Source organism: Quercus robur, chromosome 3, assembly GCF_932294415.1.
Source record: "Quercus robur chromosome 3, dhQueRobu3.1, whole genome shotgun sequence".
In the NCBI taxonomy this organism is placed as follows: domain Eukaryota; kingdom Viridiplantae; phylum Streptophyta; class Magnoliopsida; order Fagales; family Fagaceae; genus Quercus; species Quercus robur.
Genome location: NC_065536.1, coordinates 38,322,361 through 38,333,203, shown reverse-complemented (window position 1 = coordinate 38,333,203; position 10,843 = coordinate 38,322,361). Strand labels below are relative to the sequence as shown.

At 33.9% G+C, this 10,843-nt stretch overlaps 1 protein-coding gene across 4 annotated transcripts in view; it reads left to right on the top strand.

Moving 5' to 3' along the window:
• The first annotated feature begins 310 nt into the window (after nt 1-310).
• The window catches only part of LOC126717966 (myosin-1), a 33,451-nt gene continuing 22,918 nt past the window's right edge, over nt 311-10,843 (top strand). The window contains exons 1-12 of one of the 4 annotated variants that reach the window (XM_050419975.1): nt 311-657; nt 1,360-1,756; nt 3,484-3,585; nt 3,664-3,807; nt 3,916-4,066; nt 4,192-4,219; nt 6,668-6,833; nt 6,973-7,036; nt 7,159-7,172; nt 7,252-7,336; nt 8,365-8,468; nt 8,574-8,712. In XM_050419975.1, coding sequence (XP_050275932.1) covers nt 1,391-1,756; nt 3,484-3,585; nt 3,664-3,807; nt 3,916-4,066; nt 4,192-4,219; nt 6,668-6,833; nt 6,973-7,036; nt 7,159-7,172; nt 7,252-7,336; nt 8,365-8,468; nt 8,574-8,712 — 1,363 coding nt within the window. In that variant the 5' untranslated portion in view covers nt 311-657; nt 1,360-1,390. Of the gene's footprint in view, nt 658-1,325; nt 1,757-3,483; nt 3,586-3,663; nt 3,808-3,915; nt 4,067-4,191; nt 4,220-6,667; nt 6,834-6,972; nt 7,037-7,158; nt 7,173-7,251; nt 7,337-8,364; nt 8,469-8,573; nt 8,713-10,843 lie in introns of all 4 variants that reach the window. The other 3 variants (XM_050419974.1, XM_050419973.1, XM_050419972.1) reach the window with 3 other exon arrangements.

Here is a 10,843-nt window from a genome sequence, read left to right as displayed (position 1 = left end):
ATATAATATAATATAATATTTTTTAGTTGGAGGGAAACAATGGCGAATAACTATTTTAATATATTTTTCTCAAAAAAATTATTTTAATATATTATTTAATTCTCTTTTTTAGGTATTATTCCAAAAAACACAGGGCCACAATTTCGGTTAGGTGAATAACCAGTACTACCTAATAGATGGATACTTCCGTCATTATGCAAAACCAGCAAGGGTAATATAGTAAAATAAAGAAAATTTGAAAAGCAGCAATAAATTAATATAAAGATTTAACGTATGAAAAAAGTGATATTAGTGAATTTATTATATGTGTATCACTGTCTGTGAAGCAGATTTAGCAGAGAAAGAAAGAAAAAAGCAAAACCAACCAAAAAACCAAAACAAAAAAAAAAAGAAAAGAAAAGCTGAATCGTCTCAACACGCCTCAGAATATAGTAATTTTTTTTTTTTTTTTCTCGGAATCCAAACAGAGCTGTGTGTCAGACTCACACCGTGGCCATCTTGATTGTTCTTTCAATATTTCACTTTAAAGCCTTCAATTCCACTTACATTTTTCTCATTGAGTTGAGTTCTGAGAAATAAGCTTGTTTTGTTGATCGATCGGAGTTATAGTGGTCATCTGCTTTGAGTGAAAGTTTCTGAAGTGAGTTCTTTTCTGAGGTAAGTAAGAGATCGGTTTTAGTTTTCTCTGAATTTTGTCTTCTCTTTTTAAGTTGAACTTTCTGTTTGGTTGCTGAGAAAAAAAACAAAAATGCTCATCTGGATTCTCAGTGGTGTTTTCGTTTTAAGTACTGCTAGTTCATTTTTCACCTCCTAGTTTGACTACTGAGAAAACTAAAATTTATTTAGTTTTTTTTTTTTTTTAAAGCTTTTTAATTATAAATTTTCTAGTTTATTCTGCTTGTTCTCAACTCAAAAATTTTAATTTTCTTTGATTTTCCTACCTTTTCTTATCAACCAAACAATGCGTCCAAGTGAAAGATCTGTTATTCTTGAAAGGGGCATTGTCAATTAATTGAAGTCTGATACATACATGTTGTATTGAAAAATTAAATTCCAATGATAATTTTAAGTTGTATTAGCCATTTGAAAGTTGTTTGGGACTCCCAAATTTGAGTGGAATATGGGTCTGAGATAATTGCAAATTTTAGCAATCTTTTGGGTTTGGAACATGTCAATGGTGACTGATCAGTAAATAGCACTAGAGTCTGTATCTTAAACGATGGTCCCCGCCATTAAGTTCATCAGATAACTCATTGAGTGGGACCTTGATAAAGTTTGATTGGCCTTTTTGGTTTTAAAGTAGGCTTTTTTCTCTCTATTTTTAGCACATTGCATCTGCCCATACACTCAAAGTCTCAGGCTTTTGGGTTGTAAAGACATTTCAGGGAAGATGTCACGTTCTCGGGTCCAGCCTTCTTTCCAGTCCATCAGATCGTTGCCTGGGGATTTTCGCTTCGCAGGTACTTCTGATCATCTCGAAAAATCAGAAGTTGGGAATTCGGGAAACACTGATGTGATGTCATCTAGTATTCCTGAAAATGGTGAGTTAGGGGATGCGGTTGTTGAGGATACAGTTGGCAACATGGATCATCAGGTTATTGAGGATTCGCCGTATTGTGGGAATGCACTATTAGTTGAAGACAGGCCCTCAATTGGTGATGAAGAGTTGGATTCTGTGGCTTCACAATTGCCTTCAATCTCAACATCTCGTAGTGAGCGTAGGTGGGGTGACACCACTCCTTATGCTGCCAAGAAGGTATTTTGTGGCTTCAGGTTAAAATTTTCTTTTCCTGCCAAGCTCTGATATCTGTTAAGGATACATGGTATTATTGTGGTTTATTTTCTTGATCAATTGAATTGCTTAATTTAATTTGTCTATAAGGATGTCATAGAAATCCTTGTTATTATTGATTGTCCTTGTTGCAATTTTTTTTTAGTGTTGTGCGGTACATTTTTATTACTAATGTATTTTTGAATTATGTACATGTTTACGATACTTGGCATTTGACATGCAAAAATGGGCGAACAGATTAAATGTATAAGAGAATGAGATGCATTCTTGGCTCGAGATAATTAATAATTTTGGCCATCTTTTTTAGGGATAGTGACTCTTCTGTGATTGAAGGCAGGATTTTAGAACTTTTCCTTGGTAGGAAAAGATTGAATTTCCTCACCTGTTGAACAAAGGTTGCTTGCCCATTAATACCAATGGAACTAATCAACTGCTGGGTTGTTGCACAATTTCAAGAATCTATTTGTATATATGTATCTAACACATACACTCATGAGTACTGAATAAAGTGCTGTAAAATAGTAGCTAGCACATCTAGACTAATGTTTGACTGAATTTATTACGTTGTACTAAAAGCCCATTAGGTTGTACCACAAATTTGTTTTTTGTATTTAGCTTCTCATTTAATTCATTATATACATATGTACAATTTAAAAAGTGATATGTTGTTGGTTAGAGTTCCTGGAATCAACCTCTCAAAAATTAAAAATGTGGGTAAGGCTGCCAACCAATTACTTCTCCTAGATTCTGCAGAAGTGGGAGTTTTGTGTATTGGGTACGACATTTTTTAAGTAATTTTTTTACGCAAAGACATGATTAGATTGAGCACTAACGTCAAGTTTTAGGTAAATAACTTTCGAATCCAATGACTCTTAGTTTGTATTTATCAAAAAAGATGGTAATAAGACCAGTGGTAGTGTCTATTCTTCCATTTCGGACCAGTGGTTTGTTAGTAAAACAGTTCTCTATGGCTATTGCAGCTTAAAATCTTAATTTTTCTCTTGTTTATTTGTTTATGTTTGCATTTTATTTTTTATATTATGTGTTTTTGTTCAACTCCCTCAACTGGTTGAGGTGCTGCCATATATCTTCTATTATTTGTTGCTCATGAGTTATTACTGGGTCAAGGCCATATTTTGGAAGTTAAGAATTGGAGAAAAATACAACTTATATTTTTACAGTTTCTCAAGATATCAAAAATTTGATACATCCAATGTTAGAGCTCCTTGGTCTACAAATGTTTTTCCAGTATTGGCTTCATTAGCCCTTGTTTCTCTTATTTATCTCATGGGGCAGTTTGAAGGGTTATGATTATGCTCTTTAACTTGGAAGGATATCATGGATTTAGTTATTTATAAAATTTTTACATGTTGATATGGCTTGTATATCTCATATGCAACAATATGTCATGCTAGGTAATTCCGGCTCACCAATGCTTAGTTGCTTACTACTAGTGCATTTCTCAGTATTGCTTTAATGCATTTGTGCTTTTGCTCTGTTGGTTTGTTTTCTTACATTTTGCGTGATAGATTAAAAATACTGCAATTGTAGAAATTAAAAAAAAAAAAAAAAAAACTGCATAGTAGATACCATAATCTGTAAGTTTTTTACAAATTATGATCAGTTTGAGTTGACATTTTTAACATACTATTTAGTATTTATTACCTACTTGTTGAAGTTTACTATTACAGAAACTTCAATCTTGGATTCAACTTCCAAACGGGGATTGGGTGCTGGGGAAGAATTTATCAACTTCATCATCTGAGTCTATTATTTCACTGCCTGATGGGAAAGTAAGAGAACTTTTGGGAACTGTGAATTGTAATTGTTCTGGATTGCATTCAGATGGTTAATTCATATTTCTATTGTAGGTTTTAAATGTTAAAACAGAAAGCTTGATACCAGCAAATCCTGATATACTTGATGGCGTAGATGATTTGATGCAGCTAAGTTATTTAAATGAACCATCAGTGTTATACAATCTTCAGTATAGATACAATCAAGATATGATATATGTAAGTATTTATATAATTTGGTTTTGAATGTGTTTATATTTTGTTTTTCTGCTTATAGTATTCTACTTTTTACCTAATGGGTTTATGGGTGGAATTCTGTGCTTTCAGACAAAAGCAGGGCCTATTTTGGTAGCTATAAATCCCTTTAAGAAAGTTCCCTTATATGGAAATGGTTACATTGAAGCATATAAGCGTAAATCTGTTGAGAGCCCACATGTATATGCCATTACGGATACGGCCATCCGAGAAATGAGACGAGGTAATTTCGCCTATTAATTACATCGAAAGATTGAGTTTTCAAAAGTTAAGATATTCTCTACAACTTGTCTCTCTACAAATTGTCTTTAGCGTCTGGAATTCTTATTTTGGTTCTTTTTCTTCCAGATGAAGTAAATCAATCTATCATAATAAGGTCAGTAGATTTTTGACTATCCTTTTGCAATTCCTTTCAGTCATTATTATTGTATGGATGAGTGCATCCTTTGTCTACAGCTTTTAACAGTTGAATTGTCACATTGATTATATTTTGTATGTCTGCTCAAAGTTGTTTTTCTTATAGATATAGGCTTCTATATTATTTTTTATTTTTATTATAACTGTTGTGTATGTGTTCTAAGTTGCTGCTTTATGCAATCCACCACTCCTGTTTATCTCCCATTTAGCTGTTGTTGGCAATGTATTTTTGTAGAATTTGAAGAAAATTGCATGGGAAAAGGATTTCATGGATCTGCTTTAGGAACAAATCAACGAATATTACAGTTTTGAACATCTGCTCCATTCAGTTTCACTTTTGGTTGAATTTGTTTTCCTTGGTTTGGGGTGGGGGGTATGATTACAGTAGCCCCTTAAAACAGGGGCCTTTTATTTTTATTTTTTAATTTTTTTTGGTAAAACTTGCGTGGTTGCACACCTTCTGGTAAATTCCATTACACTCTTGGAAGATATTTGCTAATTAAACCATATTAGTGGGTTTGAAAGTTCTTGGAGAAGAGAAGATGACTTTAGAACCAAAGAGTACATTATGCTTCAGTAGTGACATCTGACTGGCTACAAAAATTGGAGATCTTGTTGGAAATGATCTAGCCAAAAATTGGAGATCCCATTGAGAGAGAGAGAGAGAGTCAAATTTCATGATATGATACGTTTGGTGAGGATATTATTGTAATTTTCTAAAAGCTTTCAATTCAGTACTAGAAAGTGTTTATTCCTTCTCTCTAATCATAAGGTTGCCATTGTCACAATAAAGACCTCAAGGGGAGGTTTCTGCTTTAAAGGCTAAACATATTATGCAATTGAAATTTCCATTTTTCCCAATGCAAAGATCTTTGACTATGTTACAGGGAGAGTCTTTATCAAATTTATGGTATTTTTCAATTTGGATATTTAGAATATTGTGCATATGGGTGTCAACATGTTTGCTGCATTGATAAATTGTGCAATCAAGAGGAAATCTTCAATGCAGGATAAAAGAAGAAGACAAAATGAGAGGTTGATGCCCATGTAGAATCACTTTCATTCTTGTATTAAGTGCAAATCATTTGTCAGACACGTCCTATTTGCGCTAGATGCCAAAACCCATATCAATGTCCTTGTTATAAGATCCATGGAGTTATTTACTGGATGGCTGCTTAAATTTGTCATCATTGATGCTGCCAGTACTAACTTGGCATTTGAATTTATTCTTCAATTGCACCAATGAGCTCTCTAATGACATTTTATCCCATAAGAATGGGTAGAGGGTGAGGTTGTGGGTTCACACCTCATTAGGTTTGTAACTTACTAATCAAAAAATTTCTTCTATGGCACACCAAGCTTCGCATTGGTAAATGAACTTAAAGCTCTATAAGCAGATTTAATGGGGTGGAATAAGGAGGCATTTGGAGATATAAGGATTTGTAAACAATCTTTTATTGGGGAGATTTGGGTGTTGGATACTAGGGATGAGGAGGGGTCCTTATCCACTTTGGAGAATAAAGAGAAGATACTAAAGCTGAATTAGAAATAATTATGCTCATGGAGGCGATTTGTTTGTGACAAAAATTTGAGGGCTATTTGGCTATGGGAAGGACGCAAAAATACTATATTCTTCCACTAATGGGTGAATCCTCATTGGAGTATTTTTTTGGTGATCTATTGGTTGGGGTGGGGGGGATCGTATCTGACCAAGGGGTGACTAGAGGAAATTGTACAGATCTACAACAATTGTATTGTGAACCAGTTGGTGGAGACCTTTGTTGGGGAAGCTGTTATCTAATATGTAGAATGCATTTATCCAAGGGGATGGATTTTAGATTCAGAACCTGTTGTAATTGGGTGCTTTGATGGTAGATTAAAATGGGCATCCCAGGAGTATTTGATGCAAATTTTATTTTGAAAAATCTTATAACCATGTAAATTGGGACTTTCTTTTATGTATGCTAAAAGATTGGATTTTCTGATTGCATGTCTACATTTAAATTCTTAATTCTAAAAATTGCAGTCCATTTGGTTGCTAAAGATCCTGCATGTAATAGTTATATACATACAACCAACTTATTTATGTATTTTCTACATCTTCTCTATTGAAGTTCAGCTTGGGACATCTTTTGATATTGGACTGAGCTCTAATTTCCTTTGAATTGTACTTTTTTACCATTCAAGAAATTGAATGTGTAATCATAACTTGAGCCATCAAACATTTTTGATCAATGGGTATTTTGTTGTTTTTGTGCTTAGTCCTTGATGAAAAAACTTAACAATTTAGGAACTGCTTCTATCTATCATGAAATATGAGGAATGGAATATGCTTGTAGGGATACAATGAATTTGTGCTGTTTTAATCAACTACCATACTTATAATTGACTACATTTACTTGTACAGTGGTGAAAGTGGAGCCGGGAAAACTGAGACAGCAAAGATCGCGATGCAATATTTGGCTGCTCTTGGTGGTGGAAGTGGAATAGAATATGAAATATTGAAGACTAATCCGATCTTAGAAGCTTTTGGTAATGCAAAAACATTGAGAAATGACAACTCAAGTCGCTTTGTAAGTTCCCTGTTCTTCCCATGAATTACCTTAACATACATGTAATGAGGTGGCAATAGTAATGACCTCTGGAAGTAAAAGTGTTGAGGTTATTTCCTTTAATACTATGAGTGTTGATAATCTTATTGAAATGTCACAGGGAAAGCTGATAGAAATTCACTTTAGTGAAACTGGAAAAATATCTGGTGCCAATATTCAAACTTGTGAGTTCCCTCATATTACTGAGGTCATGGGATAAAGTCTTAGCTCATTAATTTATTTTTTCTGAAAAAATTGGAACTGACCATACTTTGAATGTTTGTTTCTTTCTGTTTATTGTTCATAGTTTTGCTTGAAAAGGTAATTCTTTTCTCTGGCCTTTTGTATGGACCCATTTGATTTTTATTCAAGTCACTTATTCATTCTACTAAATCAACAGTCTCGAGTGGTCCAATGCACAGAGGGAGAGAGGTCATATCATATATTTTATCAGCTTTGTGCTGGGGCTCCATCTGCTCTTAGAGGTAATTATTGTCAGTTATTTCATTATGTCATTTTCAAGAAATTTTCTCATATGATATGGCAAATGGTTTAATATGTTAATATAAGCATTCAATAAATTGATATAGATCTCACGGCAACCTTGTGGAGGGAGAGACATGGAAGAACTTTTGTGTTATAGGAGTTGTCAATTGAGAGAATAAAATCAATCTTTGTCAGCTCTTTGTTCTGTTGGTTATTATTAGATGAGTGTAGGCCATCTAATCTTGTAGATTTTATAGATTTATTGTACTTTTGAGTCTTTCTTGGGGGATGATTGAGTATGTATCCAGCATAGATAATTGCTTTCGGGATCTGTTGTACTCTGTTTTAGATTTTAGTACAACTTTTTGACTTTTACAAAGAAACTGATGTTTATCTCTACTACTGACCAAATTCTGAATAATGGAGTGAAGGCAATCTTACATTTATATTTCTGATGGTCTTTAATGAAAAACTGGTTGTGTAGGACTTCAGGAAGTGTGAATGTTGTAAGATGTATGCTTATATTTTTTAATGGACTGATGACAAGTATTGACAATGACTTATCCTTATAAAAAAAAAAAAAGACTTATCCTTGTAAATGCCGTGCTTGCACCACTGTGCTGTTACGGTTTTGGCCTAGTACACATTAAATTGATTTTTCCTGAATGTATACTGATATTTTTTAATGGACTGATGACAAGTATTGACAATGACTTATCCTTACTTATAAAAAAGAAAACAATGACTTATCCTTGTAAATGCCGTGCTTGCACCACTGCTGTTACGGTTTTGGCCTAGTACTCATTAAATTGATTTCTCCTGATTGGCCTTATGCTTAAATTTGTTTTGAGGTCAGCAAGCGGTAAACATTATAGCTAAATGTCAGTCTTTTGATCCATTTACTGTGTTAGTTGCCTTGGATTGGCCTTCTGCTTAATTTTGTTTTGAAGACCTATATTTTATGCTTAATCAGTTTTTATTCTTTTGCCTTATTTATATTTTGGTTCCTTTTGACTTTGAAACACAGAGAAACTAAATTTGAAGAGTGCAGATGAGTATAATTATCTGATGCAGAGCAATTGTTATTCAATTTCTGGGGTTAATGATGCTGAACAATTTCGCATTGTTGTGGTACTTTCTCTTATCGTGAATTATATCTCCTGCGTACGTTCAAGATTTATTGTACTTTTTTCATTTGCAAATGAATTTTGTTATATGGCTGTTAATGTTTTCTAGGAAGCTCTGGATGTGGTCCATATCAGCAAAGAAGACCAACATAGTGTATTTGCAATGCTTGCTGCTGTCTTGTGGCTAGGAGACATCTCATTTTCTGTGATTGATAATGAAAACCATGTTGAAGCTGTGACAGATGAAGGTAAGAATTTTCTGAAAGTTAAAAGCAAAAAACAATTTCAGGATGGTGATATATTCTCAACGTGGATGTACTGTGAATCATGGTTTTTGACTCGGGAGACTGATTGGATATGCCACCATGACAGTTCTTGGAAAGCTAGGAAGCCTAGGATATAATATAACTAGGAAAGTCAATACATCTATAAGCAGACATACTTTATGTTAAAACACATTTGGAACCAATTGGATTCCTAGATAATAAACGAACATATCAATAGTTTACAGAATAACATCAAGAGTGCAAGATAGTTTTACTCATTGAAAAAAAGAGAGTGCAAGATAGTTATAGAACTGGCATGGTCCCCTCAAGTGTCACTTTGCCATAAGACTTGAGCTGTGAATTCACAGAAGTTGTTCTTAGTATATTATCAACTTCTAAATTTAGAAGAGTCCAAAAAGGATAAGAGGTTGTAGATGGCAATTATGCTGAGAGATTGTAACTAGTGGAGAGATGAGAAGCTCATTGAGGCAAAGCAGGTTTGTATAGAGCTATTTGGGTTCATGGTAAAGGTATGGGAACGTGAGACACTCCACTAGTTATGGGGATATGAACCCAATCTCAAAAATAAAACCAACTAAGTTTTAAAGAACCTTGGAGGTTAGAGGACAGAGAATGCAGAGTCAAAAATGGGAAAAAACCAAATCCTGGGGGGTATAATAAGGGCTTGGGAAAAGTTATCTGGAATGTGGTACATTTGGGTTCATGGTACAGGTATGGGAATGTGACACACTCCTTTATCCTGTACAGGTTACTGGGTCTAGGCTTAGTTGGTTTGCTATTTGAGATTGTGGTTCTCATCAAATTGCTGAGCTGGGTTGCTTTGATATGATGTTATGCATATATAAACATAAATGCACACTCATGTATGAGTATATGTATGTATGCATTAAACATATGAAATTAATCATTGACAAGTCCTTGTCTTGTTTTCCCCTTTATCTTTCCAATTAATTGTTTATAAAGTCTTAGCCTATTAATATCCCTTTTTTTGATAGGTAAGAATAATTTCATTAAAAAAAGACTACTTCATGCAAAATGGACACAAAGTAGCCTAAAGAATTACATACAAAGGACAAAGACGTGAGAAGCAATGGAATCAAATCCCTATCTGTAAAACCCCAAGCAAGAGACCAATCAAATAGAGAGCCAGAATGTGGCTATTAGTTGATTCCTTGTACTCTCCACATCCTCAAAGAAACTTCTATTTCATTCCCACCATATGGTCCGCATCAAGCACAATGTGGCCAAATTCTAAATGTCAGAAGAAAGTTAACTCATCCAATTTCTCCAGCCAAACATAAGAGTCACCAATATTCAAATCAATTGCTTATAACACCCTCAAAATTCATATCAGCACCAATTATTCGAACTACAACAGCCTCAAATCTGTTTTTCCTTTACACTATGAATTTTCTGTCAATTCCAATAGATAGAACTTAACCTAAAAGTCTACAAAATAATATTTTAGGGGTTAAGGTTTTGATATTAGATATATGATTCCTTGATTTTAGTTGATTTGAAAGTTAAGGGATTGAATCTTTTCAATAAGGGATGAATTGTGATTTAGCAGATTTTGTAGAATGCAATGGTTTATTCAACAATGATGAACAAACACCGCATGTTAGGATTGACAGTTTTGGGAAATTGGAATTTGTAAGTACCATAAATTGGAACACATTAGTCTGGTTTGCACTTCATAACAATAATTCTGTTCCGGTGACTGTTTCAATTTGGTCACTGGAACGGAATATTTTGGTTCCGATATGTACTAGAATACCGTTTTGGGATTTCTAGTATATAACATCAATAACAACAACTTATAAGAAGTTCATAGTAGTTTATACCATCTCATTAACTAACATAATACCATAAAAGGTAGCATTAGAAAGAAAAATAGAAATAAAATTTCATAATAATTACATGTGTAAGAGGTGTGGGGAGTCGGTGGATCATCTTCTTCTTCATTGCCCTATAGCTTTTGAGATGTGGTTCTTGGTGTTGTGTTTGTTTGGACTTTAGTGGATTATGCCCCTTAAGGTAATTGAGTTGTTTGAGTCTTGGCAAGGTAAATTTAGGCGACATCACAATATAG